The sequence below is a fragment of the Exophiala oligosperma genome (assembly GCF_000835515.1).
Source record: "Exophiala oligosperma strain CBS 72588 unplaced genomic scaffold supercont1.4, whole genome shotgun sequence".
Lineage (NCBI taxonomy): Eukaryota > Fungi > Ascomycota > Eurotiomycetes > Chaetothyriales > Herpotrichiellaceae > Exophiala > Exophiala oligosperma.
The window spans coordinates 45,277-72,756 of NW_015622821.1; the positions used below are offsets into that span (position 1 = coordinate 45,277).

The 27,480-nt window shown below is 50.3% G+C and overlaps 9 protein-coding genes across 10 annotated transcripts; 5 read left to right on the plus strand and 4 right to left on the minus strand.

The window, feature by feature from the left end:
• The first annotated feature begins 135 nt into the window (after positions 1 to 135).
• On the plus strand, positions 136 to 3,136 carry PV06_04172. Of its 2 annotated transcripts, XM_016405032.1 has the most exons (5): positions 136 to 480; positions 544 to 1,579; positions 1,668 to 1,799; positions 1,903 to 2,361; positions 2,447 to 3,136. In XM_016405032.1, exons 2-5 carry the CDS (start codon positions 1,261 to 1,263, stop codon positions 2,965 to 2,967), a joined length of 1,431 nt encoding a protein of 476 aa, XP_016263238.1. In that variant the 5' UTR covers positions 136 to 480; positions 544 to 1,260; the 3' UTR covers positions 2,968 to 3,136. The 2 variants fall into 2 exon arrangements, with proteins under 2 accessions (XP_016263238.1, XP_016263239.1); XM_016405033.1 differs by lacking the exon at positions 136 to 480 and having other exon boundaries at positions 522 to 1,579.
• On the minus strand, positions 1,674 to 5,507 carry PV06_04173 (uncharacterized protein). The gene has a single exon (XM_016405034.1). It carries the CDS (start codon positions 5,248 to 5,250, stop codon positions 3,736 to 3,738), a length of 1,515 nt encoding a protein of 504 aa, XP_016263240.1. The 5' UTR covers positions 5,251 to 5,507; the 3' UTR covers positions 1,674 to 3,735.
• Positions 5,508 to 7,323: 1,816 nt separating this feature from the next.
• PV06_04174 (uncharacterized protein) lies at positions 7,324 to 10,758 on the minus strand. The gene has a single exon (XM_016405035.1). It carries the CDS (start codon positions 10,712 to 10,714, stop codon positions 9,338 to 9,340), a length of 1,377 nt encoding a protein of 458 aa, XP_016263241.1. The 5' UTR covers positions 10,715 to 10,758; the 3' UTR covers positions 7,324 to 9,337.
• PV06_04175 (uncharacterized protein) lies at positions 8,085 to 9,119 on the plus strand (the record flags this gene model as incomplete). Its single annotated transcript, XM_016405036.1, has 4 exons — positions 8,085 to 8,641; positions 8,697 to 8,776; positions 8,822 to 8,901; positions 8,952 to 9,119. The coding sequence occupies 4 exons, from the start codon at positions 8,085 to 8,087 to the stop codon at positions 9,117 to 9,119; spliced, it is 885 nt and encodes a 294-aa protein (XP_016263242.1).
• Positions 10,759 to 11,000: 242 nt separating the features above from the next.
• Positions 11,001 to 14,547, plus strand: PV06_04176 (uncharacterized protein). Its single transcript, XM_016405037.1, has one exon. It carries the CDS (start codon positions 11,136 to 11,138, stop codon positions 14,259 to 14,261), a length of 3,126 nt encoding a protein of 1,041 aa, XP_016263243.1. The 5' UTR covers positions 11,001 to 11,135; the 3' UTR covers positions 14,262 to 14,547.
• A 103-nt stretch (positions 14,548 to 14,650) lies between these two features.
• PV06_04177 (uncharacterized protein) lies at positions 14,651 to 16,991 on the minus strand. Its single transcript, XM_016405038.1, has one exon. The coding sequence runs from the start codon at positions 16,713 to 16,715 to the stop codon at positions 14,769 to 14,771; it is 1,947 nt and encodes a 648-aa protein (XP_016263244.1). The 5' UTR covers positions 16,716 to 16,991; the 3' UTR covers positions 14,651 to 14,768.
• Positions 16,992 to 17,215: 224 nt separating this feature from the next.
• PV06_04178 (aspartyl/glutamyl-tRNA(Asn/Gln) amidotransferase, B subunit) lies at positions 17,216 to 19,188 on the plus strand. Its single transcript, XM_016405039.1, has 2 exons — positions 17,216 to 17,569; positions 17,621 to 19,188. Exons 1-2 carry the CDS (start codon positions 17,251 to 17,253, stop codon positions 19,087 to 19,089), a joined length of 1,788 nt encoding a protein of 595 aa, XP_016263245.1. The 5' UTR covers positions 17,216 to 17,250; the 3' UTR covers positions 19,090 to 19,188.
• A 259-nt stretch (positions 19,189 to 19,447) lies between these two features.
• Positions 19,448 to 22,341, minus strand: PV06_04179 (protein transporter sec23). The gene is made up of 4 exons (XM_016405040.1): positions 22,020 to 22,341; positions 21,921 to 21,971; positions 19,719 to 21,865; positions 19,448 to 19,668 (listed from the first exon to the last, which is right to left on the minus strand). Exons 1-4 carry the CDS (start codon positions 22,119 to 22,121, stop codon positions 19,644 to 19,646), a joined length of 2,325 nt encoding a protein of 774 aa, XP_016263246.1. The 5' UTR covers positions 22,122 to 22,341; the 3' UTR covers positions 19,448 to 19,643.
• A 156-nt stretch (positions 22,342 to 22,497) lies between these two features.
• On the plus strand, positions 22,498 to 26,767 carry PV06_04180 (uncharacterized protein). The gene is made up of 5 exons (XM_016405041.1): positions 22,498 to 22,667; positions 22,723 to 22,811; positions 22,866 to 23,146; positions 23,207 to 26,229; positions 26,285 to 26,767. Exons 1-5 carry the CDS (start codon positions 22,641 to 22,643, stop codon positions 26,537 to 26,539), a joined length of 3,675 nt encoding a protein of 1,224 aa, XP_016263247.1. The 5' UTR covers positions 22,498 to 22,640; the 3' UTR covers positions 26,540 to 26,767.
• The last annotated feature ends 713 nt before the right edge of the window (positions 26,768 to 27,480 follow it).

Here is a 27,480-nt window from a genome sequence, read left to right on the forward strand (position 1 = left end):
GCGATGAAAAAGAAAAGATGATGCCTCGAGAATTCTGGATTATTTAAAGCGGCGCCGAGTTGTCGTATTCGTACGAGTACCGAACATTGTCAAAGCTACACCACGACATACTTTGATTCGCATTAAACTATCAGATGCTGCGCATGGTAACGATTACCAAAAGAGTCTTTAAATTGAGAGAGCCATGGGATATGGTTACGAGTAGTGAACTGATTTATGACGCTCATAGGGAACAACTTCTGGGAAAACGCATCCCCAAGTTCACCACCCGCAATATCCGCACGCCCATCCCAAACCTTTACAGGTGGTACATTGCTAGAACCATCCTTATGTGTTAGCTGTCGAGTCTTTCCTGTAAGAACATCAGCTTTACTGAGTCATCAGGTCCTCCGTTCTTGGTCCGCGGGTACACGTTCATACCACCCAGCGTACCTGCCTTCAGCCTTGCGATCACGAGGGCACCAACAGTCTGTGTTTGAAGTGAGAGGACTACAATAGGTATACAATATTACCAATAACACGAGATTTCTGACATATCTACAGTTGTTGCTCATGGCCCCAGATTGGCTCCTTTCAGGTCTCACATTGTTGGTCTGATCCTTTCGGTGATTTTAGGACGCGAGATCCATATGGACCACTGAACTTCGTACAAGATTGTCCTTGAGGGTGTTTGGAAGGCCAAAAAGACTTGCTTCGTACAACAACATCCTGATGCTCGGGGCTTTCGTCCGTCCAAACCCCCTTAACTCCTTCTAAATGAGGTTAATCAGCAGCTTCAATGGCACCTCATCGAACAAGTTTCGCACATCGAACCCTGCCAGAAACGTCGCTGAGGATCTCAACCCGTAGAGATCATTGGGCCATGGACTGGTTCTTGTTGCCAAACATGGAGTGTTCCGCATTGACTTCGGATCTCTGTTATCACCCTCCATTTTAACGAAGGATCTGTACAGTACGGAGTTTCCTAAATCTCCTAGTTCCAAGGGAAAAACCGTGGACAATTCGCTTTTCGGCCGGCCGAAGCACCTTCGTACACATCGTTGCAAGGCTGTGAGATCTTTCTTTTCTTTATTTCCGTTCACAACACGTACAGAATGCTGCTGTACCTTCTTCGAATGTATTAAAAGTCTTTGGTTCTCTTGTTGGTACCTGTCTCTAGCCTTTTCACCCAACCACCACATCCGACAAAAGATACACCACATTCACGTTGTTGTCGCACCGTTCCGAGCCTTGTCTCTGAAGCAAATCACCTTTTCACAGATGAGTCTAACAAAGCCAGGACTGAACGTGCCCCAGGCCGACTCGTCACGAGACGCCACTGCCGCCAACACTCCCTCGTCCAGCATCATGGAGAAAGATGTCGAAAAGGAGGGCATTCCCGCCGAATCTTCTGTCTCGGAACGGGAACCAACAAACATTGCAGAAAAGTCCGACAATAGTGAAGATGTAGTCGCAACTCCTCCCCAAACTCAACAACCAGTTTTCGACCCTTCTGCATTTCCAGATGGAGGGTTCAAGGCTTGGACGGTCGTCGCCGGAGCGTTCGCCAGTCTTTTCGTCAGTTTCGGATGGATCAACTGTGAGTGAATAGGATTCCATCGACCGTCAACAATCGGCCCAACACTCAAGTGACCTCCTGACTGACACTATATGAACTATTTACATAGGCATCGGTGTGTTCCAAGAATACTACGAAACTCATCAACTCCGAAAATACTCTTCGCAAGAGGTTGCATGGATCCCCTCTACCGAGTCATGTATGATGTTCTTGGGTGGTATCTGGGTGGGAAGATTATACGGTATGCCAAAACAAACCACCACCACCACCACTTTGTCTCTTCTCCCTCTGTAGATATTCTTATCAGACTGACAACCTCCCTTCTTCATTGTCATCATCATCAGATAATTACGGCCCCCGATACCTTCTCATGGCCGGCACATTCTTCCACGTCTTCGGACTGATGATGACCTCCATCTCCAAGGAGTACTACCAGTTTTTCCTGGCGCAAGCCGTCTGTTCCGCCATCGGGTGCTCTCTCTTCTTCTACCCATCCATGTCGGCCGTGACGACGTGGTTCTTCAAACGACGGGCCCTGGCTCTGGGGGTCACCGCCGCAGGCTCTTCCATCGGTGGAGTCATCTTCCCCGTCATGGTCGAAAAACTCATCCCTCAAGTCGGCTTCGGCTGGACCATGCGAATCTGCGCCTTTCTCATCCTGGCCCTGGGTCTCTTTGCCAACCTCACCATCGTCAGTCGCATACCACCTAGACCTAGACCCGTCAAAGCAAAAGATTTCCTACGTCCTTTCTCCGAACCGACTTTCGCCACGCTGGCCACCGGTGGCTTTCTGACTTGGCTAGGTACGTTTTGTCCACACGATCTTTCCCCCCTTTTATTGTTTTTATTTTTGAACCATCTTCTCTGACATTTTGCGTGGTTACCCAGGTCTCTTCATCCCCTTCACCTTCATCATCCTCGCCAGCCGAGCCCACGGCGTCCCCAACTCTCTCGCCAAGTACCTCGTCCCCATCATGAACGCCGCCAGCACGTTCGGCAGGACCATCCCACCCTTCCTCGCCGACCGCGTCGGCCGCCTCAACGTCTTGTTGTCCATGTCGATTCTGTCGTCCGTCATCACGCTGGCCCTGTGGGTCCCCAGCGGGGGTTCCGCCGCCACCGTCGTCTACTGCTGCGTGTTTGGTTTCAGTTCCGGCGGCGTCGCGAGCATCTTGCCGGCGGTCATCGCCCAGTTCTCCAACATCCAAGAGATCGGCGTGCGGACGGGTGCCTTGTTCAGCGTGGCCGCCGTCGCCACCCTCATCGGAAGCCCCATCGCGGGCCAGATCATCTCCAACGGGGGTTACAGAGACATGCAGGCTTTTGGCGGTGCCACCCTCGCCGCTGGCTCCCTGGTGTGGGTTTTCCTCTGGGTCAGGTTGGGCGGGTTCAAGGGGAAGAAGGTGTAGCATCGTGGGCGTGTAATTTCACCAGCATCCGTCCAACCGTCCCTACTCGCACTTATCTTGATGTCTTGTTTCAGAAAGAAACATAGCATGCATACTGTCAGGAGTCTCGATAATATCATTCCAACATCGATAGAAACATAGAATCATATAATGGAACAACGATTATCCCAAGTTTGCTATACGCACCCGGCCATCATAGCATTCAATCAACAATGATAGCTACTAGCTTATGGTAGTAACTACCTACTGTGAGGTATCGGTACCTCTGTAGAGATTTCATCATCGTCCGAGTCCATTTGACAATAAAAAACAGAACTCGAGACCCGGGACCATAAAACCGAAAACGTGACACAGACAAATATACACACCTCAACAACAAGTTTCACGACCTCGCCGTACTCATGTTTTGTTTCTTTCGTTGAAATTCTAGTTCCAAGAGTCAAATCCGAGATACTGATCTTTGGAAGAAAAAGAATTAATAATCCAAAAACCCAAAAAAAGGAGTAGGCTGGTTCCAGACACCCGTTGTCGCCGGTCAGGTTAGTCATGTCTGTCTCTCGCCAAATGAGTCGTCCAAATCCCGTCCTCCATGTCATTCTGAAATCGTAATCATGATCGCGCTTGGGTATCATCATTGTATGGCCACATTTCCCTTGGCCGTGACAATGGTGCTGAACCGTACAACACGGCCATTTCACCTTGTCCGAGGACAACTCGGCAAGCAAGAGCACACAACACAACATACATGCATGCATGCTCGCTCAATCGTTAATCATCATCTTCGTCAATCAAATGTTCGACAAAGGGGTCCAATTCGACCCATTTGAACATGGGCCCCCACTTGTACCGGAATTCCTTCCTCTTGTACAGACTGCTGGTGTTCAGTCTGAAACTGACCAGCTCAACCGACCATCCTTTTTCCAACGCACGTTCGACCATACGGAGGAACCCGCCCGAATACTCGGCCTCGGCCGCGTCGCCCGTGGCGAGAACAATCGTGCTGGGTTTCTCCGCATCGATCAACGACTCGAGGATCTTCAGGTGTAGAATTTCGTCCACGGCCTGTTCGACCCATTTTTCGGGCGCGTGCGTCGGCACGGAGAGAGAATTGTTCGTCTCAGAACCACTCGTCTCCCCGGACTGATACCTCCGCTGTCGCGGCGTCAGCTCCTTTGCCTTGTGCACGCGTTCAAGAATGTTGGTCTCGTAGCCGATGGACTTGGCCTGCGCGATCGCGGCGTACTTGTCCGATCCGACCAGGACGCGCTTGGCGGCTGGGCGGCCTCTTTCGAGTACGAGCGAGAAGTTGTGAAAGGACAGTGGGACACGCTTCAGGCGCGTGTCTCGCGGCATGCCACGTGCTACTTTCAAGCAGTCGTGGAAGCCAATCGAGATGTTGGACATGTCGATGAAAACGTGGATACCGATGTTGGAAATATTCAAAGGGGTGAATGCCGGTTCGAGGAGACCCGAGTTCTTCAAGTATCTCTTCTCGTCGGGAAAGTGACGGGCCAATTCAGTAATGAGTGCTTGCTTTCGTTGCCGCGGAGAAAGGCCGTCGCGTGGAGCCACGGACATTCGTCTAAAGGGTGACGGGGCATCAGCAATCTGCCAGAGAAATGGATGCGATACCGGATATTCTCGCTTTGGCGTTCTTATCTCGGATTTGGGTGGTGAAGGTGATGTCGGTGGAGAGGTCTCGCGCAGTGAAGGTCTCGAATAACCAAGGATGTCGTCTATGACGGCTCTTCGGTCTGGCGACCTTCTCAAAGACTCCAATTCCTCTCCCGATTCGAGGTCAGTGGTATCTGACGTGGACTTTTGCTGGGCGGCGAGCTGGTCTGCTCTTTCTTTTGCTCGTGCTCTTCGTTCGGCACGTTTCTTGTTGCGTATGTACGCTGCTGTGACCTTTGTGGGTTCGACGTTGTCTTCTAGATCCGCTCCATCTACTTCATCTCGCCACCGAACTCCCTTGTTCAGCTGATTGAGGTCGAGTTCGGCGACTGGCTCGTCGTTGATTTCGTATCTCACTAGCTCGGCAGCTTGTTGTTGTTGTTGTTGTTGTTCATCATCAGCAGTATGCGGACGACTCAGAAAGTCCCAGAGACTGCTAAAGTCACCAAGTGACGTGTTGTTGGATTCATGGTCCTGAGCTTCGTCGAAGGTCGGGACAAACGACAAGGGCGTTGTAGTTGGAGGGTCTTGAGACTTGAGCGAGAGGTCCTTGAGGAGGCCAATGGCAGAACCAAGATCCCATATCAGGGGATCCTCAGTGTCCGACATGTGAGGCGCTATAATGAGGCGTTGGTCTCGAGAAGGTGAATGGTGTGGCGATTAGAGAGGGGACAACTTGATTGGAAGGTAGAAGTGCAAGGAACGACGACGCATATCTTCGATTTGGTGGTTCGGTTTCGAAAGCGATGTTATACTAGAAAGTATAGAGTAAATTCCTCAGGTGTCGAGGGAAAAAATAAAGTGAATTGGATGAGGCTGACTTTGATGTTGTGTGACTGTAATGTGCGAGGTGAGAGGGATGAGAGGCGAGATATGGAGCAGTCGAGAAGTCGATGATTCACAACAAGGCCCAGCACTGACTCTTGTTTTAGTTAAGCTGAGGGCGCTAGAATTCTAGTAGGCGGACCAGCCCGCCAAATACATCTAGTGCTACGTATGGCAAGTGTGCCGAAGGAAAAAGTGACACCTTTACGGAGCACCATCAAGGTTATAACAGCTTTACGATACAAGGAAATGGTCTGCCTATTTCGCTTTCATATGGTAGCTTCAGAAGTGCTAACTCTCTTTTGAGTTACGAAGCTAGAGGATGATGACCGAATTGACTCCTATTCCCCAACATCACTCCTCTTCGCTGCCAGCTCCATGCAAAATTGAGAACCTGCTCGTCATACTCGTCCCAGTCGATCTCCTCCCTGAACACCTTCTCCAGCATCAACGCGTGAAAGGCAGCTTGGCTCGTACTCGCCGCGGTATGTGGTCGGAAGCCGGCGAGGGCGTCTCCGACAATGAGTGCCTTGCCATTTAGGAGTCTCCCGATCTTCGTTCCTCTTGCTGGAGGTTCGACGTCGGTGATGGCTTGTACAAATGGCATCTTTGTGTTGGCAACAATCTCCGCAAACTGTGGCGCAAGGACTTCCCGGGCTCGAGCAATCTGCCTGTCCCACACCCGGGGCTGCATCTTGCCTCCGGTCGGTAAGGTGAAGCGATGAAGATTCCCATCGGTGTCGGTCATGAGCTCTTTGTACTCTTCGGAATCTTCGTCGACGTTCCAGTACCACACCCAGTTCACCAGACGCTGACCTCTGGCGAGGTTCCCGGCCTTGCCTGGAATGGCGTACGACAGAGCTTGCGTGCCGTTGGCGTGGAAGAAGGTAAATCTCTCGACGAAGACCGCCGCGGCCGACTCCGACACCTCCGTCTCGGGCACCGTGCCTCGAAACGCCACGTACCCAGCGTATTTTCTGTCTGCCGCCTCGTCACCCAGCAGCATGCCTCGTAGGTGTGATGAAGGCCCGTCCGCCGCGATCAACAAGTCCGCCGTCATGGTCTCTGGCTTGGCTCCATCGTTGCTTTCACCTTCATCTTTTCTGGTCTTCTTGTACGTGACCTCGACTTTATCACCGGCCGCCTCACGGACGTCCGTCACCAGTCGACCGTATTCGTAACTCACTCTGCCCTCTCCCTCTGACCGAGGAGGACTTTGTTCCAGGTAATCACTCTCGACGCCGTCAAAGTTGGCCCTCCCCAGATAGTAGAGAAGATCCCAACTCGTCATCCGCTGCTGATAGTCTTCGCGATCGATAATGTTTCCAGCACGGTCAAGATAGTACCGCGCCTGTGAAGTTACGGCGATCGCCCTCTTCGACAAATCATGTTTGTGGTAGAACGCCTGGGTCTCTCCCCCCGCGACGACCCCTGCACCTTGGTCATGCAGCAGCGGTACCGGCGAGCGTTCGAGGATCGTGACTGTGTGACCGAGACGCTTCAGTGGGATTGACGTCATGAGACCGGCCAAAGATCCCCCTACGACGACGATGTCGAGCTTTTTGGAAAGGTCGAGCATGATGTTGAGTCTTTTGGGAAGTGTGTCAACCGTTCATTTCAACTACATACATACCGAGATATAAGATCCGTTTCAGATGGTGGTTCGTTTCATATGTATTTCAATTTAGATACCTAGACCTTTCTCGATACCGAGTATTAGATCAGCAGTTCATCCTGGTCCGGTTTAAGGCAGGATGGACACCATCTAGTACGAGCATCTACTCCGTACGTCGTTAGGTGTTGCGAGCTGGATGACAAATCGGTCTATAGGATCTCGTACTCGTACTCAGTGAAGGCCCGGTGTTTTCAACCCTCAAATGGAAACAATCTGTTCGACACATCTGAATCACACTCGCCGGACTACGGACATTACACATTCGGCGTTCCGGAGGCCAAAAGTATTCCGCTCCTCATACTTGAGTTGATCCGCCAATCCCAATGTGTGGATGAAGTGGGAATGGCCAATACTGGTAGGGTACTCATGTACTTCTCTTTTTCCGCAACCACCAACCACCATAGAAGAGGTACTGTGTAGAATATCTCAGATACTCTGTAGGTACTTAGTAAATATATTGGGTAGATCCGGATGTACTCCGTATCCAGTACGAGATACGAATATCTCGATAGGATCGCCTTGTTTTTTTTTCTTCCCCTCCTCCTCTCCTCTTCCATCTCCCCAAATTCCGCTCTCCTCCTCCTTTTCCCATCTTCCCTTTGGTGCGAAGCCGAAACAATCAGCCCATGTCGTCAGATTTGCTGACATTAGCCGAGTCCGATCTAATCAAGCTCATCAACTTGCTTGTGCTACTCCACCTTTAACCCTCTTTCGGATGGCGCCACAAGTTTGTCCATCGCCAGCGCTCTCGTCTCACCTATGAAATACTTCACCAGTCAACAGCTATCGGAAGCTTGGAAATGCGGGGATTTCCAGTATATCAAGATGCCCCTCGGATCCTCGCAGTGAAGAAAATCAAGTTTCGCAGCTTCTCCTTTGTAGTAGTCTAGAACTGTCCCGCTCTTCTGATCCTACCCGAACCGTCACATTGCAGCAGCCCGTCATGGCCGCCATCCAAGCTCAACTCGACCGTGGGGCAGTGCCAAACCACATCTCCAACGTATGTCCCAAGGGAACCAAATTCCATATCCTTGAGGTCGGATGGCTTGAATGCGATGACGCCTTTGTGGTGCGAGGTGGGAACTCCAGCACACTGAGCACCAAGGACAAGTCCTTTGTCAACAAGCGGAGAGAACTGCCGGTGTTCTGTATTCTGATCGAGCATCCCCATGAAGGTCTGATCTTGTGGGAGACGGGATGCGGGAAAGACTACCCGGAAGTATGGGGGCCACAAATTGCAGATGTCTTCGCCCGGATCAAATATGAGCCTCGCCACGAGTTACAGGCCGCCGTCGAGGCAACGGGCAATAAGCTGGAGGACATCAAGAAGATCATCATAGGCCATTTGCACCTAGATCATGCTGGTGGCTTGGACGTGTTTCTAGACAGGAAAGACGTCGAAATCTGGGTACACGACAGAGAATTGAGAGCCGCTTTCTGGTCCGTCGCAACCGGAGCTGACGTTGGTGTGTATATGGAGCATTACCTCAAGTTGAGCCTGTAAGTGTCCTTGACTCGAAACTTAGAAGTCAGAACGGACGCTGACAACATCTAGCAACTGGAAAACCTTCGATGACCGCACCTTCGACTTCTGTCAAGGTATTACACTGCACCATTTGCCAGGCCACACAGACGGTATGTATCACAACTCTACTGTGAGGCCAGAACTGATTCTCGAAGGCTTGATCGGCATGCAAATCAATATGCCCGACAGTGGCACTTTCCTCTTCATCAGTGATCATTGCCACGTCATTGAAAATGTAGGCATCTTTAGGTTCGTCGTCTTCAACCAATACTGACATTCTGCCAGTGGCGCGACGGTATCCCACAAGGTTGGCTTGCAAGAGATCATCCAGCGTGGTTTCAGAGCACGCAACGCCTGAAGCAATTGGAGAGGACGACAAGAGGCCAGGTCATCCCCGGACATGACAAAGAAACTTATTTGGGTCTCATCAAGAACGGTACCGTGTACACTTGAGCGAAGTGTCCTAAAGCTGTCACGATAAGAGGAGGACGACCGATGCTGTGAGTCCATGAAGCATGGTCGTTGAGATGAAAGAGGTCGCAATCCAGATCGGTCATTTTGCGGACGTATCTTGCAGGCGTTATTTGTGCCAATGTGTTTTGATCATACTCTCAGTTGGGAAAGGTGCCTTGTTGATGGGATGGAATCAGTTCGTTTTGCGGTAATGGCTTTCAGCCGGATGGAGAGCTTTGTTCTGGCATCGACCACTGGCTCGAGGTGAGCGTGGATTCGATCATTTCAGGTGTTCCATCCGTAGATGCTTCTTCATCTAACCCGCCAGTATGCTCCTTCTCATTTACAAAGAATCCGACTGACTTTCCATTCTTCTGACTGGTCCTTTTTGGGACCACAATATCCCCGTTCCAAGGTTGACATTTATAGATGATCTCACCACATCGTAAACAGGTCCATCCGCCACCTTCCTCCGCTTCAATCTTTTTAGCGATGCAGACAAAGCAGTAGATACATCCACAAGGGGTTGTCTCATAGGGGTTGACTACATCTGTTGTGGCAGAGCCGATGACTCCTCCTCCCGCACCTGTGTTGGCCCCAAGGATTTCTGCCTCTGATGTGGACGTAGGGTTCTGCTCCTCATAACATACCGCACATGTTCTCTCTGGCAAAAACGACAAAGGCCCACTTTTGATTTTTCCTTCGTCTTCATCAGTGGAGTCGGACCGCATCGCATCTTTCGTCTTTTTCCAAGCCCTTGCTAGCCATTTGCGCCACCGGCTGATCCCGACCAGCGGTAGCAGGAACAACAAGAACTCGGTGAAAGCGTGCCAGACTAGCTGTCGATTCAGGTACTCGAATGAAACCTCTCGGCTGACTTGATTGGAGGGCGAAACAAGCCTCAACTGTAACAAGCGATCTGTGAGGGTGCGGTAACGCCCATTGACTAAAAACACCAGAAAAGAAAAGAATGCAGCGATCGAGTGAGTTGTTGAAGCGAAAGAGGTCAACCTCATGAGTTGTTGAACCGCCTCACTAGGTGCCGTGTATCCTCGCTCTTGATCAATAAGCCAGTCTTCCCATTTGTCCCATCCATATCTCCCAAATACCGTGATTAGTCCATAGAGAGCTTTCTGCCATCTGGTTGGCTTCGGAAGGGCAAGACTCGATTGCCGGGCGTCAGCGTAGCGTAGATTTTGTAGTGCAGCTCCGTAAGATGCATCGTTATCCCATATGGAGAGTTTGAACAGTACCGCCCTCAGTCCAAGCAGGATCTCTTGCGACCAGTCATCCTGGAGATGCGGTCCTAGATACTTCAAGGCATCTGCAACCTGCGTCTTCAACAATCCCAGTAGTTCCTCGTCCAGCAGTTCCGCATCCACCTGGCCCACTCGAAAGGCCGGCCGAGTTCCCTCGGAGTCTAGTAATGTCGACCAGAAAGCTGATAGCTCAGGGCGTAAAGAATGAGTAAGTCGGGTCAAGGAACGACTCTGAGTAGGGTTTATTTGGGAGTTCGTGGCATGGGCTTCCAGCTGTCGGGCACGCTGTCGCGCCAATATTCGTTCTTGAGCAGCGGCAAAGCTGCTGGAGGACATGGTTGAGAAACCATGAGAGAAACTTTTAGGGGAAAGAAATCGTGAAGAATACACGAGAGATGGGAAATCATGAATGGAACGACCGATTCAACCGAGGCTGTAATTACCAAAAGATCGCCGCGTCTGACAGGGAGTAATTTGCACCTATCGATTGAGTACTGATAGAAAAAAACTAGTGTCTGACAACGACCTTTATTGACCCAGTATATTGTGCCAAACATCCATTGTGCCTTGTCACTTTTATTGGTGACTCTCAACTAAAGAATCTTATGATGCCGTTTTAATATCAGTCTTTGAGGCTCTTGTTCTAATACAAGTTTGTTTGGCATCGCATGACCAGGGGTTCTGATATTTTCTATGTTTTTGATTCAGGCCTGGAAGCTGCTCAAATTCCAATGTCTGATGAAAGTCGAATAACAAAATGCCGTCTTTTGCCATCGAAGCTGAAGGCGAAGCCAACCCTCTGTCCAGGGGTCTGGTAATTAACACGCTTCTCAGTGCTCAGAACCATAATTTTCAGGCATTGAAAGTTTCTACACAGCAGCTGTCGAACTGGGAAAGGGCACCTATGTACTATACGTTGCTTCAGGATATTTATGCCGATCTCTCCCTACCCAAAGATGTCAGATTTCAAGCAATTATCCAGCTTAAGAACGGGATTGACAAGTACTGGCGAAAGACTGCGACTCATGCCATCGACAAGTCTGAAAAGCAACAGATCAAAACGAGGTCTATCGAGGCTGGTTTAAGAGAACCGGAGTCAGCCCTGGCACTCCAGAACGCGCTGATGGTGGCGAAGATCGTACGGTACGAATTTCCTCACGACTGGCCCGATATCCTTCACGTTATCCGGCAACACATCCGATCTGCTGGTCACGACCGCCTCTACACCTCGAATGTATTTATCCTCACATTACAAGTCGTCAAGGAACTGGCGTCGGGGAGGCTCCAGCGCACCAAGAAAAGTCTCCAGCAAGAGTCAGACGAACTTGTGAGCGATCTTCTGACCGTCTACACTTCTTTGGCGTTAGGCTGGCATTCTGGTATGGGGAGTATACAAGCCGACCCCAACAGCTATTCAGGGCTGAAAATCTTGAGACGTTTGGTGGTGGTGGGGTTCGAGAGTCCTCATCGACACGAGGTGGTCAAGCATGTGTGGGCAGTTCTGCATGCTGAACAAAATGCTTTCTGGAAAGAATTGAATCTTGACGAAACACCGGATATGAAGACTATGCGTTTGAAACATCTTTTACAATTATCAAAATTCTATCTTGAGATGGCACGCAACCATCCAGCCTCATTTGTCTTGCTTGGATGCACAGATGTTCTGGATCATGCTTGGCTTGTCATTAACCACAATGATGCCAAACCAGCGCTTGAAGGCAATTTCGACTGGGCGGTGTATCGTAGCGGAGATGTCAACGACGAATCCCCGATTGAGAAATTGTCGCTGAAAGCACTGCTCTTATTTCGCGCTTGCTGCAAAATGGTTTTTCACCCGGTTCAGACTTTCAAATATCAGACACCCCAGGATAAAGAGGACCGCAAACAGGCTGTGGATTTCGTCAAGAATAGCGTGCTGACCGATGCCTTTGTTATTCAACTCATGGAACTTTTGGTTACGCAATATTTTGTCCTACGCCCTTCCGATTTGAGAGACTGGGAGGAAGATCCTGATGAGTGGGAGAAGAGAGAGGAGGAGATTGCTGATGCATGGGAGTTCTCCAGCCGTTCATGCTCCGAAAAACTCTTCTTGGACCTTGTCATCAATTTCAAAGAGTTGCTTGTGCCGCGATTGCTCGACGTTTTCCGACAGTACGCCGTGACCTCAAACACCAATATTCTTCTGAAGGACAGCCTGTACTCTGCTATTGGCATCTCTGCTGCCTGCTTGGAGGATGTTCTTGACTTCAACACCTTCCTCCGCACAACTCTCGTCCCCGAAGTGCAAATAAACCAGCCAAACTATCGGTTGTTACGGCGGCGGATTGCAATATTACTTGGTCAGTGGGTGCCGATAAAGCCCGAAACCATTGACAGAGTCGCTGTCTATCAGATATTTACGCACTTGCTCGCTAGTGGCGAGCAGCTCAACGACCACGTCGTTCGGGTAACCGCTGGACGCCAGCTTCGTCTCGTGTTGGAGCCTTTTGAGTTTAAGTTCGCTGATTTTCACCCATACGCCGACCCCCTCCTGAAAAGCTTGATGTCCTTGATAGCAGAGACCGAATTGTCTGAAACAAAGATGGCATTACTAGAGACTGTCCGAGTTGCTGTAACAAAGCTTGAAGGCCAGATAGAGCCGTATGTTCAGGACATCATGTCCATGCTGCCGCCACTGTGGCTTGGCTCAGGAGACGAGCATCTGATGAAACAGGCAATCTTGAGTATGATCACCGCAATTGTCAACAGTCTTGGGCAAAAGAGTCTATCATACCACAATGCCATCTTGCCCATCATTCACGACTCTGTCCAGCCAGAGTCTGAAGCCATTGTCTATCTGTTGGAGGAAGCGCTCGACTTGTGGTCCGCCATCCTGCAGCAGACTCCTTCTAACCAGGCCTCGCCAGAGTTACTGAAGCTGTCCCACTCTCTACTGCCACTGCTAGATATTGGCAGCGAGCTCCTTCGCCAAATTTTTGAACTCATCGAATCATACACGATCCTCTCACCTACCACGATTCTGGCCCCGGATTTCCTTACGCCACTCCTGACATCATCGAAAGCTCTCCTTTCAATGTTGGCTTCGAGCCGCGCTCGGGATGCAGCTCTCGCTCCTCATGTCATCGAGTACCTGATTGCTACAGTCTCCGTCGAAGGGTACAGCCAACATGATTCCCGCCAGGCTCTCATGCACATCCTCGATTCTATGCTCAACACGGGCTATCTCTCATCCCTCCTTTCTCTGCTCAAAGACGCTCATGACTATCACGAGGATCCTCGTCCCAGCAAACGCCCACCAGACATCATCGGGCCAGGCGAGACCACACTGTTCACCGTCCTCTCGCGCGCCGTCATTCTCTTGCCAGAACAAACATCCCAGGCCATCCTCGCGACGAACGTCACCACGGCCTCTTCGCCGACGCCGATGCAATGGCTTCTGACCGAATGGCTCCAGTCCATCGACAGCATCGGCGATATTTTGCGAAAGAAACTCCAGGTCATCGCACTGACCAGCCTCCTTGCCGTGTCGGCTCCTCCGGTCTCCACGCTCATGATGGAAAACCTGCAGTCCCTGCTCACCATCTGGACGGACGTTGTCGTCGAGCTGGGACAGGAAGCCGCCGAGGAGAGCCAGGGCGACTACCTGTGGCACAACACGCCCGGAGACGTGCCCGAGTGGCCCGACCACACGCCCGAAGACGGCCGGAAGAGGGTGATCAGTAACGCTGATCCCATCTACGGCGTCAACGTCAGGCACTTCATCGCCGACGCGCTGCGTGCGACCATGGACCGGACCGGTGGCCCCCAGGTGTTCGAGCGGGAATGGTTGTCGAGGATCGACTCGGTCGTGCTCAAGTCCTTTGTGGAGCTGAAGCTGCTGTAGGCCATCGTGGTCTGAAAGATTTGGCCTCTAGAGATCATGTGGGGCGGCATATGGACTCGTCGTCCTCAGAAAGGTCGATGAGTAGTGATGAGTAGCTTCGCAGGTGGACAGGAAAGGCTTTCAGTCAAAATACTCGAGAACAATCGTGTCACGGGTGACTCGCAGACCGTGTCTTGAGAATCTGGGTTACATAATTCTAGCGTGAATGGTCGCCCAAAGACATCGAGGGCCTTGTCGTATGAGATCAATGATTTATTATCACGGACAAGATCGATGCGGACAGTCCTTCCCTAAAGAATCACTTCTCGAAGGTGGGAAGGTCGATAGATTGGACGTAACGAAACACCAAAGAAATCGTGAAACAAAACTTCTATCCTCCTACTTGATTATTGTATTATTGAATCGTGTCTGCTCATGAACGCTAGTGCTCTTACTCGTACTATTCTCGTGCCATTGACCGGCCATGCATTGTTGAAATTGATCGTGGATCTCTATATCTAGCGTCTTCTACTTGATCGTACTTGCCCGTCTCAATCCGACATGATATCGCATGAACAAAGTGTCGATGAAGTGATCATGCTTGATTCCGGGCGGTTTCGCCCTTGCAAACTCGTCTAACGCATCCTGTGGCCTATACCCCTCCCGTTCGATGAGGTAGCACGCAATGAAGAACCCCGTCCGGTTGTACCCGTAATGACAATGTACGCCGATCGCTTTGTCATCGTGGCCGGGCTCGGCTCGTAGCCGGTCAACGAGGGCAATGAAATCTTTAACCTCGACGGGTGTGGGGGGCACTTTACTCACGGTCGGGAACTTGTGGTACTCTATGCCGCCGCGCTCGAGGGCCTGCGTGTCGTAGACAGGACTGTCGTGGGAGATGTCGATGACGGCAAATATGCGGTCGCGCCAATTGCTTAGAAATACGCTCGGTGTGTGTATGGGGTCTTGCTCGCGCAGTGTCTTGAGCGCGCGAAAGAGACCCTTTGGGCCAATAGGCCCTGAAACGGGCATCACGTTCTGCCATTTCCGTAAGTTCTTGACATCCCATTTGCCGGATGTGGTGAGCTGTTGGAGTTGCCAGCCTAGGCTGAGTTGTGGAGACACGTAACGAGAAAGAAAGTCCTCTATCAGCCCGGCTACGGTGCGGTACGTACTGTGGTCATACATCAGAGCATGAGCGGCTGGTGAGGGTAGGACGGCGGTTTTGACGATCGTTGCATTGTGGCTGGACATTTCACTTGTTGAAGGGAGAGTACCGTACTGGTGGTCAGATACCGTCTGGTCATTTTCAGATGTGGGGGGTCTGTTGTTGGCTCCAGACTCATCAACACCTGAGGTGGTTGGATTTGTGTTTGAATCAGTGGCGAGTGGAATGGTGTCGCCGGTTGTGGCTGCATTCATATTGGTTTGAGATGGCCGGCGCAGGTACGAGATTATTGTTTGCAACTCTTCTGGTTTTGTCACTGTGTCGGATTCGCCTGCGATCAAAAACAAGGGGACTTTGATCCGCGACCATACTTCTCTGCCAGGAATACCACCATGCGGAACTCCAGACTCGTTATATTGTGGCAGGCAACCCAGTGTTGATCGTTTCCAAACAGGAGTCTTGAAGCTCTTGTTGAAGGACAACTGTAGGCGACGAAGGTCGATCTTAGCGCCTTTACCTGCCATCCTTTCAACACTCTTTGAATTGACGCCGCCCCTCCGGTCGAAGAATCGTAATGCGTCCAGAGCAAAATCCGGCAGAGCAAGTAGCTTCCGGGCGGACTTGACCTGAGGTGGAGTGGGCGGGCACGCTTTAGGACAGAGCCCGACAATTCCTTCAACAGAAATCGATAACCCCGGATCTGTTGCAAGAGTCGCGGCGATAGAACAGCCCAAGCTGTGTGCCACTAATACAACCTTTTTGTGGCCCCGTTCATGGCATATCTCCGTGATTGCCTTTCGCCACAAGGCCACAAAAGCCTTAAATGAATACGCATTGTAGTCCTTGGGAGCGAATGATGACATGCCATGACCAGGCAATTCTATGCCGAAGCATGGGCCGACGTTGACCAATGAGCCGAGAAGAGGTGTAAATTGATGCAACGAACCGCCCAGGCCATGAAGAAATACCAGCAGAGGTAAGTCTGCTATAGCTTGAAGCTTTTCAGCATGAGCATGTGGGTGATAGAAGGTCCTAATAGAAGGATATGTAGCATGTTCGGTCTCATATTGGAGAGACGAAGCATGGTTCTTGAGTAAAGAATGGTCGTCTTCGTCAGATGTTGTTGTCTTGTCGTCAGACTCTCGATCCGAAAAGAGGTAGTGCCGTGAGATATAGAGTGTACTAGCGCCGAGAAGCAACGCGATAGTAATTGATGTAGCCATTGCAACAGACTTGGATACTGGTCCGGGATAGACCTTAGGGAACGTAATCCCGCGTTGAGCAGGGGAAAGAATCTTCCAACTCATGGCTATACATCATAGCGCGATAGAGAATAGAATAAAGATCTGAATACGTGTTGCTGTAAACTGGAATATAGTTGATTGTGTGTGTGTGTGTGTGTGTATGTGTGAGGTTTTTGCCAAATGGCCTGGAAGATTCAAGTGATTGTGACACGAAGTCAGGAGCGATGTAGCTCTTTGTCTGTCCAGGGTGCCGATGGCGGTTGATATGAATATATTAACCTATCCTGCTTTGAGACTTGTCCTTCTTGTAAGACTGTAAACGTGAAAGCCAAGTGATTGGGCCCCTTTCAATATCTTATGCCCTTGAACACGAAATGTTGGATGTTGTCACTGCTACGACATTCGGATCTTCGGAGAATATTTTTCCGAAACTCGAGACTTGCAGATACGGTGAGCTATTTGCTCACTCCATGGTCTACCGCGAAACATCTGGCACTATAGTGCAAGTCGACCACAAATAACTTCGCTATACAAAGTCGCAGCTCGCACTGCCATATCATTGTCCTCACTTCGCCGCCGTTGGGAGTCCCAACAGCCTATGCAGCAAAGATGGATGGCATGTATGCGTCCATTGTCCGCACGCCGGTCTCTTCCTGTCATTCCGTACCGTGAACCGTGCGTGCGGCCTCTGGTTAGCAGACATGTCTTCGTTCATCTGCGGACCTTTCACTCTTCCCATGCGCGCCTGGACGATGCTCATACCCCCCTTCGCAAGCAGTTGAAACATGCTGCGAAATCGGCGAAGTTATCTGGAAGCGCTCAGGTATCCGACCATCATGACGTCCTCGACGACTGGGAACTCACAGTGGGTATCGAAATCCATGCCCAATTGAATACTGCCAGAAAGCTCTTTTCTTGTACGTGCCGTGTCCCTATATCAGACCAAGCTCATACTGATTTTCGAGCAGCTGCATCAACTACACCAAACACAGAGCCAAACTCAAATGTGGCGGCTTTCGACATTGCCTTGCCTGGAACTTTGCCCGTATTCCAACCAGCGGTCGTACTGCCCGCACTCCGAGCCGCCCTTGTCCTAGGCTGCCGCGTTGAACCAGTCAGCTATTTTGATCGGAAACACTACTTCTATCATGATCAGCCCGCAGGTTACCAGATAACTCAATATTACCACCCGTTCGCAAGACGTGGCCGAGTCACCCTATCGTCAGACGATGGCTTGCTGGATGGAGAAATAGTCGATGTGCGCATTAAGCAGGTACAGTTGGAACAAGATACGGCACGAAGCCAGGAGGAAGATGAAAATACAACCTTGATCGACTTCAACCGGAGCGGTCATGCATTGGTTGAGATCATATCGCTTCCAGACCTTCACTCACCACGACATGCGGCTGCATATGTACGCAAGGTCCAGGCCTTGCTGTACGCTGTTGATGCTGTCACGACTGGAATGGAGTTAGGTGGATTACGAGCCGATGTGAACGTGTCTGTTCGCCGCCGTGACGATACTAGCGACCAAGGGCTTGCATACGCTGGTGTTTCTGGACTTGGTCAACGAACCGAGATCAAGAACCTCAGCACTTTCAAGGGTATTGAGGATGCCATCACAGCAGAGAGAGATCGCCAAATCAAACTTCTACAGTCCGGAGGTACCGTCGAACCTGAAACCAGAGGATGGTCCACGACACACCCCAACGAAACTAGAAGGCTCCGAGGCAAGGAAGGCGAAGTCGATTACAGGTACATGCCTGATGCTGACATCCCTCCGTTGTGCTTTGACACGGAACTTGTCGACTACCTTTTCAAGACCATGCCTCCCACGCCCGAGGCTCTGGCTCAGCGTCTGATCAAACAATATGGGCTTTCACCAACAGATTCGAGAACATTAGAATCTCTCGACGACGGCGAAAGGTTGATATACTTTCAAGAAGTCGTTGACGAACTGTTGAACTTGAGCTATAACACCGAATCTCTCAAGGATGTCGGCAAACTAGCGGGTAACTGGGTTCTACATGAACTCGGCTCCCTGTTTTCCGTGGATGAAAGTCCCTGGTCAAGTCATAGAGTTCCAGCCCAGTCTCTCGCCCATATCATCCACCATCTAAGGAAAGGCGAGATCAAGGGCCCATCCGCCAAGCTGATACTGAAACTCCTCTTCAATGGCGACACTCGCAGAGTTTCCACGATCATTCAAGACGAAAAGTTGTCCTTCACCAAGATGTCGCCAGAGGACTACGAGATGATTGCAAGCGAGGTTATGAATAAATTCCCCGACACTGTCAAGGACATCGTCGAGAAGGGTAAAGTCGGAAAAATCCAGTTCTTGATGGGTCAAATGATGAGGCACCCACGGAGGAGCGAGATAGAACCGCCTCAGGCCGAGAAGACTCTACGCCGGCTCATATTGGGTGAGAAGCCCTAGAGATTCATACTTTGTAGAAACACCAGATAGCGATGCACGAAACAAAGATTGATACCCCCGAGCTGGAAACGTGATGTGTCGCTCTCGCGCGTAATGAACCAGATATTGTAGCCACTCTTGACCCGGCTTGGTAATCTAAATTTTACGTTGGTCACTGCAAATGTTCGACTATGCTGTTTCGTCGATTGCGTGGAAGTCAGAAGACAAGATTGGTCAAACGACAATGGCTACAAAATAATCGAGGGAACGACGCGGACATGTACACGGCACCATAGAACACTGGGAGCTGAAACAGGCTCGCTTTTACTTGGCGACCAAGTAAACCGCGCTTTACGAAAACGAAAAGGGAAAAATAGATCGTGAGTGTCCATCAGTATCATTTAACAAAGTCTGTTTTCGAGCAGTCCGCTTCAATACATCGCCTTTTCCCTGCTCCAAGTAACCTGGCCAAACCAGATAAGTCTACCAGCACCTTTGGCCCTCTTATTACTCTTTGAAGCTGACCGACGAATGTCATCATGGGGCTTTGCATCTTGTATTCTGCGACGTTGCTTCTAGCTGGAACCAGATACAGCGAGCCTGATATGGTTAGTCAAGTAAAACAGACACAAACACACAAGGGAACCTACTTCATGAGATGATCCATGAATGTCTGTAACGAGACGTCATCGGTGAATATCGTCTGTGCGGTCTGGGAGACGCCTCCATATCCACCACTGGCATGAGTTGTCGATGGGTTGAGCTTGGACAACAGGAAACGGGCCTGTGAACCACCGGCGTCACAAATAATGAATCGGGGTAGAGGGAAACGATCCTGAACAAGCTCTCGAGCATCCTCCTTTGGAGCCTCGAGGACTGCCTTGAAGTTCTCATAACCCTCCTGCTCTTGATAACCTGCTTTCCGCCACTCAGCCATGGTCTCGCCGTGGAAAATAAGAATCTGGAAGAAAGTGTCGAGGAGAAGGATTGTCTGAGGTTGAATGGATGCAGAGTCAAGCAGAACGGGGACACCGCCTTCGTGTTCAAGGCCGTAAGAATCTAGGGTTGGCTGTATCATTATCAAAGAGTCTCCAACATATTCATGATTAAGCACATGCCGGTAGAAGGCCGTCTCATCAGGAGAGTTGTTGAAGACTTGCAGGAACTGAGATCTGCGGAGATGGAACATGAATTGTGGATACAGGGTGAAGTTCTTGTCGAGTCGGAACGACGTCGGGTCATCTTTGCGGTAATCGGCAAACCGAGAGCAAAGCCGGATCAGCATTCGATCGACCCATCGTAAAACATCTGGTCCATCATCCACTTCAGCTTTGAAGACCGCAATTCTGGCCATGAGCACAGCAGCGGCCTCCTGGTCGAAAGATTGTGCCAGCGCCGGATCTCCAGCAGGTCCGCTGAGATTGCGAGCGACGGTGGTGACGCGCAGGTGGTATTGGCCTGAGGAGTGTTGGTAATATGTTAGGAATTGCATCATGCCTCTTTGAGGACCTTGCTGTACTGGTGTTGGGCCGCCCTGGTTTGCAACTTCGAAATAGACACCGTAACTAGAAGTAGGGTCGATACCGCACATTTTCCACAAGCATGTATTTCCAATACCGCATTCTGTCTCGCCAACCGAGCTCGACTTCTTATTTTGTGACACGGCATGGCCAATAAGGCCAGTGACCTTGAGTTCTTTTGTGGTGACAACCTCAAGCGACGCGTTGAAGCCCATTAAGAGATTGTCGTTCTCATCTTTGTCGAAGACTCTGACGAAAGACTGCTTGAATTGCGAAGAGGTGAAACTGTCAGTCAAGACCATGTTGCCACCGGTAGAGTTTGCAAGGTTCTTCATTTCGAGCAGACCAACTTGATCGAGACAACCGACATATAGATCAATAATGTGGCCATTGTGTGCTGTTCGCTTAGCGAGATTCTCGTAGAACTTGAGTGCCTTCTTGAAGTATTTGACGTTATCGCGGTCAATGTCGTGATGAGATCGAATAGGTTCTCGGAGTTCGGGGGCAACCACGAGACCTGGTCCTTCAGTTGCTGGGCCACCGGCAAAAAGCATGATCCTAGCTCCGGCATTCTGGAAGGAGGTTTCCAAGAGACCCACTGCAATACTCGTTGCAACACCAGTAGCCCTCAGTGGCCGGCGGTCATTCGCAACAGGCCAAGGGTCCTTTTGTAACTGCTCAATTGCGTTTGTGATCTGGAATTCGGCTTGCTGAACGGGAAGAAGAAATCGTGCTGCTGGTCCCATTGGTGGAGGAGGCCTTCCTTGTTGAGGCGGCACGTTGGGTCTTAGCCCTGGTGCTGAGAGACCAAGCATTTCCTGAACTTGTTTCGCAGCATAGTCCTTGCTTCCTCTGAAAACATAGGACTTCTGGCATTCCGTATATCCAATCTCATGGACGGCCACGTTTGTTCCGAACGTAACGAGCCCTACCAAAGCGTTCGGTGGTAGAAGAGACAAACTCATGACAAGCGTCTCTTTCAGGGCTTGTAATCCATCTTCTTCAATCGCTGTATCGACAACATAGACGAAAATGGGAGGGGTAGGCGCAGGTCGCGCGAGCTGATATTCCACGGTTGTGTTCAAACTATGCATTTCTGGAGGCACATTCTCGGCGCTGATATCTCCATAATGACGAGGAAGCTGATTCCTCTGGAGACAGAATGGACAAATCCATATTTTCGCCCGTACATCAACGTTTGCGAATGGATTAAGGACGGCTCGGCAGGGAGGTTTACAGGTGACAGGCTCGTAGTTCAGGAGAGGCTTATTGAGCTCCTATGTGGTGATCAGCATGTCAAGCTTGCCATACAGCAATTAGGGGTTTACCAACCTTGAGAGGTGTGAGCATAACACTCACAGGAACCACCAGTCTGTTGGCTTCCTAGAGAAATTTAGTTCCGCCTTTGCATACGGTGAGATAGGTACACACCATGCGCGTGGAAGGAATGATATTCCAACTGAGCCTGACTCCATCTCGGTCCTCGACCTCCGCCCAGTTGTCCTTGATCGCATCGTACTGTGCTTGATCCATTGTTCCAGTATTTGTATTCTGTGCCACGCCGGTCTAATAATGCATGCTGGAGATCGCGATAATAGTGATTCAAGTGTGCGGTAAGGTGCTTTTGTAAGTTTATCGTTGGCGTTCGTGGCGACCGAGTGGAATCAGATGATACAGACACGACGCAGCAAGATCAACAACACGAGTACTGATATCTGGTACTTGTTACTGCTCGGCCACCCTGTCAACTTTGGTGTTTGTTGGTGGGTGAATCTGCGGGTGAAATGAACGAACTGGCCAAGTTGCAGGTCTCGCTACACCTTCCGCAATTCTCCACACTGACATGCGCCATGCGGGCTGTAGCCAAATTCCCCTGGCTCCAAGACACGTTGCCCTTTTCCAATGAGGACAAAAAGTTACCAATTACAAGCCTCAGTCAACCCTCATTCTAGGTGTTATTCAAGAGAGAAAGGAGATCTCGCCCTTGTTGATGATGAGCACGCCCTGAAGTCACCATAACCTCTCTGTCTGTGGCCCTGCAAATCTGTCAACATGGCGTCCCCTTCGATGCTCACGAAGGCAAGCACTATTATTCCAACAGACACGCTCTATTACTAACTGACGGGATGTATAGTTTGAAAGCAAAAGCAGTCGCGCCAAGGGCCTTGCTTTCCATCCGAAAAGACCATGGATACTGGTCAGCTTGCACAGTAGCACTATCCAGTAAACACCACCGCGCAGCTCAGCTCCAACATTGTCACTGACCACATCCTACAGGCTATGGGACTATCGCATGGGCACTTTGATCGATCGATTCGAGGAGCATGACGGACCAGTGCGCGGCATTGATTTCCACAAGACACAACCTCTATTCGTTTCTGGTGGAGATGACTACAAGATCAAAGTCTGGTCATACCAAACGAGAAGATGTCTATTCACTCTCAATGGCCATCTTGACTACGTTCGTACAGTCTTTTTCCATCATGAACTTCCCTGGATTCTCTCGGCCTCGGATGATCAAACGATCAGAATTTGGAATTGGCAGAATCGATCTCTAAGTACGTTTTAATGTTCATCTTGCTTCCAGCTTCGGCATTGCCCAGCTAACCTGCGTACAGTCTGTACCATGACCGGCCACAACCACTACGCAATGTGCGCGCAATTCCACCCGAAAGAAGATCTCATAGTCTCCGCCTCGCTCGATCAGTCAGTAAGAGTATGGGATATTTCAGGCCTTCGGAAAAAGCATTCAGCTCCGACCTCGATGAGCTTTGAAGATCAGATGGCGCGTGCAAACCAGCAACAAGCAGATATGTTTGGAAATACCGATGCGGTGGTCAAATTCGTTCTCGAAGGTCACGACCGAGGCGTCAACTGGGTTGCGTTCCATCCTACACTTCCGCTGATCGTTTCGGCCGGTGACGATCGCCTGGTCAAGTTGTGGAGAATGAGCGAAACAAAGGCATGGGAGGTCGATACCTGTCGTGGTCATTTCCAGAATGTGTCAGCATGTCTCTTCCACCCTCACCAGGACTTGATTCTGTCGGTGGGCGAAGACAAGACTGTCCGAGTTTGGGACCTCAATAAGAGAACCTCTGTCCAATCTTTTAAGAGAGAAAATGACAGATTTTGGGTGATAGCTGCACACCCGGAGATCAACCTTTTCGCCGCCGGACACGACAATGGAGTTATGGTCTTCAAGCTTGAACGGGAGCGGCCAGCATCCTCAGTCTACCAGAACCAGCTATTTTACATCACCAAGGACAAGCATGTCCGCTCCTATGATTTTACGAAGAACGCCGAATCACCCTCTCTGCTCTCGCTTAGGAAGTTTGGCAGTAACTGGGTGCCTCCTCGCACACTGTCATATAACCCTGCAGAGCGCTCCATACTGGTCACTTCGCCGTCAGATAGTGGCAGTTACGAATTGATCGGGCTTCCCCGAGATGCCACAGGCGCTTCTGATCCAACGGACATCAAGCGGGGGTCCGGGAATGCTGCGGTGTTTGTCGCTCGCAACCGTTTCGCCGTCTTCAGCGTCGCAACTCAGCAGGTGGAGATCAAAGACCTGAGCAATTCTACCACAAAAGCCTTCAAGGCACCGACGCCCGGCACTACTGATATCAGTTACGGCGGTACTGGATGCTTGTTACTTTTGAGTCCTTCGAATGTTGTCCTATACGACATTCAGCAGAAAAAGCAACTTGCCGAGCTTGCTGTGCCTGGTGTCAAGTATGTTTCGTGGTCGAACGATGGCCTCTATGCCGCACTGCTCAGCAAACACAATGTCACCATTGTCAACAAGAATCTCGAACAAGTCAGCACATCACACGAAACCATCAGAATCAAGAGCGCAACTTGGGATGACTCGGGTGTTTTGCTCTATTCGACCTTGAACCACATCAAATACACACTTCTTAATGGTGATAATGGCATTCTCAGAACTCTTGATCAGACAGTTTACCTGATCAAGGTCAAAGGTCGTAATGTCTACTGTCTCGACCGAGCAGCTAAACCTAAAGTTCTCAGCATCGACCCGACAGAGTACCGTTTCAAGCTTGCCTTGGTCAAGCGAAATTACGACGAAATGCTCCAGATTATCAAGAACTCAAGCCTGGTCGGACAGAGCATCATTGCTTATGTGCAGAAGAAAGGCTATCCCGAGATTGCGCTCCAGTTTGTCCAAGACCCTCAGACAAGGTTTGAGCTGGCTATTGAATGTGGTAATCTAGAGGTTGCGACTGAGATGGCTAAAGAGCTTGACCGACCAAAGATATGGACTCGTCTCGGGGCTGAAGCTCTGATCCACGGTAACCACCAAACTGTGGAGATGACATATCAGAAACTCCGAAACTTCGACAAGCTTTCGTTTCTCTACCTCTGCACTGGTGACCAGGAGAAGCTAACAAGGATGGCTAAGATTGCAGAGCATCGCGGCGACTTTGTTTCTCGTTTCCAAAATGCTCTTTACCTAGGTGACGTCGAGAGCCGCATCCAAATGTTCAAGGAAATCGACCTCTATCCTTTGGCTTATCTGACAGCCAAGACACATGGCCTAACGGAAGAGTGTCAATCAATTCTTGAGTTGTGCGGCCTCACGGAAGATCAAATATCGATGCCCGAATCTGGCAAAGCTCTCGTACCTCCCAAGGCCGTCGTTCCTACGTACAAGGCAAATTGGCCGGTTAAAGAGGCTTCTCACTCCTCATTCGAGAAGGCTTTGCTCGGCGAGGTTGGAGGTGCCGTCGAGGATGACGCTGGACCTGATCTACTGAATGAAGACATCCCTGTTGCTGCGGATGGTGCTGGTCTTGCAATCGAGGATGAAGGCGAAGCCGGTGAAGGATGGGATATGGGTGACGACATCGGCCTGGATACCGCCGGTGATGATTCTGAATTTGTGAATGTTGACAACCCTGATGCTGCAGTTGAAGCTGCTGGGCCAGGAAGCTCGGAAGCTGACATGTGGGCACGCAACTCACCTCTTGCCGCTGACCACGTCGCTGCGGGTTCATTCGAGAGCGCTATGCAACTGCTCAATCGACAGATTGGTGCTGTCAATTTTGGCCCTCTGAAGCCCCGATTCCTTGAGATTTATCAAGCTTCGAAAACCTACCTACCCGCCAATTCGGGATTACCTCCTATTCTCAACTATGTCCGTCGTAACGTTGATGAGACAGACAGCAGAAAGTTGCTGCCAATTATTCCTAAGACTCTAGACTCACTCAGCAATGCGGACTTACAGGAAGGCTACACTGCTATGCGGACCAACAAACTTGAGAACGGTGTTGTCACTTTCCGAAACGTCCTGCAATCCCTTCTGGTGAATGTGGTTGGTTCCGAAGCTCAAGTCGACGAAGCAAAGGCATTGATCGCCAAGTCTATGGAATATACTCTCGCCATGAGCATCGAACTGGAGAGGAGACAACTTGCCACCGCTGGTGGTGATTCGGAAGAACAGCTCAAGCGACAATTGGAGTTGTCAGCATACTTCACCGTGCCGAAACTTGACGTGTCGCATCGACAGCTCGCACTTATGGCAGCCATGAAATTGGCTTTCTCCAATAAACAATTCTCAAGTGCTCTCTCCTTCGCTAACCGGGTCCTTGCGAACGGCGGTGCTCCGAAGTTGGTCGAACAGGTTGGTTTTACATTCTTCTCGACGTTCCACATATATATGCTAACAGCTCAAACAGGCAAAGAAAGTCAAACAGCAGGCTGAACGATCCGGTTCTAGCGACAAGATTGACATTGAGTACGACCAGTTCGCTGAGTTCGAAGTTTGTGCGGCTTCATACACACCCATCTACACTGGGTCTCAAAGTGTGTCATGTCCTTTTGACGGCGCAAAATACCAGAGCCAGTACAAAGGACAAGTCTGTAAGATTTGTGAAGTGTGTGAAATTGGCGCCGCTGCTTCTGGACTGAGATTATGGGTGCGAGGATTGTAAACGCGTTTTGGAACCGGAAGAGTAGCATGAATTGATGAAGAAAAGAGCACTTTATTGCTAATAACGCACTTTGGCTGGTCTAAACCCGCTGTGGAAGCAGAGCTGGCGTTGCATGTTGGAAGGTGGTTAGAAAGCGAACTTGAAAATCGGCTGCTTTGTGCTAAATCTGAGGCAAACATGAAGTTTGGTCCTCGGCGAATAAATAACTTATGCACATGTCCTTTGGTGGGTTTTGTTATAACACCTCGCCTGCTTGCTTAGGGTATTGGAATTCGTCCTTGCTATGCCCGTAATTTCGAGGTGACCATTGGCTTCTAAAAAGATGGAGGTCCTGCAGGATAGTAGGCACTTGAAGTCTGGCTACGTAGGAGAAATCAACTGCGGCTGCGTTGTGTTGAGGCTGGGATTTCCAATTAAGCGGCGATTTGCTTCAGGCGGCCTATTGGGCAGTAATGGTCGCCTTTGATGTTCTCGTCGTCGACAAGCAAATACCATCGAAGCAGAGCGGTGTTTACGGATAAGGTCTCCCTGCTTACCTCATCCACTGTCCGTTCTAACCCCCTGAGCTCGACAAACTGTTTGATGGCGAATGTCCCTTGCTACAGATTTCCTGAAGGGAGCTTACCAAAGCATTCGATAAGTCTCTGCCGTACTCTAGAAGGCCCAGTTCCCTACAGCAGTAATTTCACCAGTAGGGAATCGTAGCTGTTCTCTACTGACAAGACACGGCGTTGCCCTGCGGAAGAAGAAGAAGAAGACGCCTTACGAGAGTAGGAACATCACGAATGCATCAAAGAGTTGCATTGATCTGACAAAGGTTCAGAAAAAGAGACTGATCTACACACAGTGAACAATGTCTATACACGATGTTGTTGCAGGCTGCTGGCGAAGATGATGTGCTTGTCCTTGCCTCCTTGAGCGAGTGCTTGTAACATGCTTCA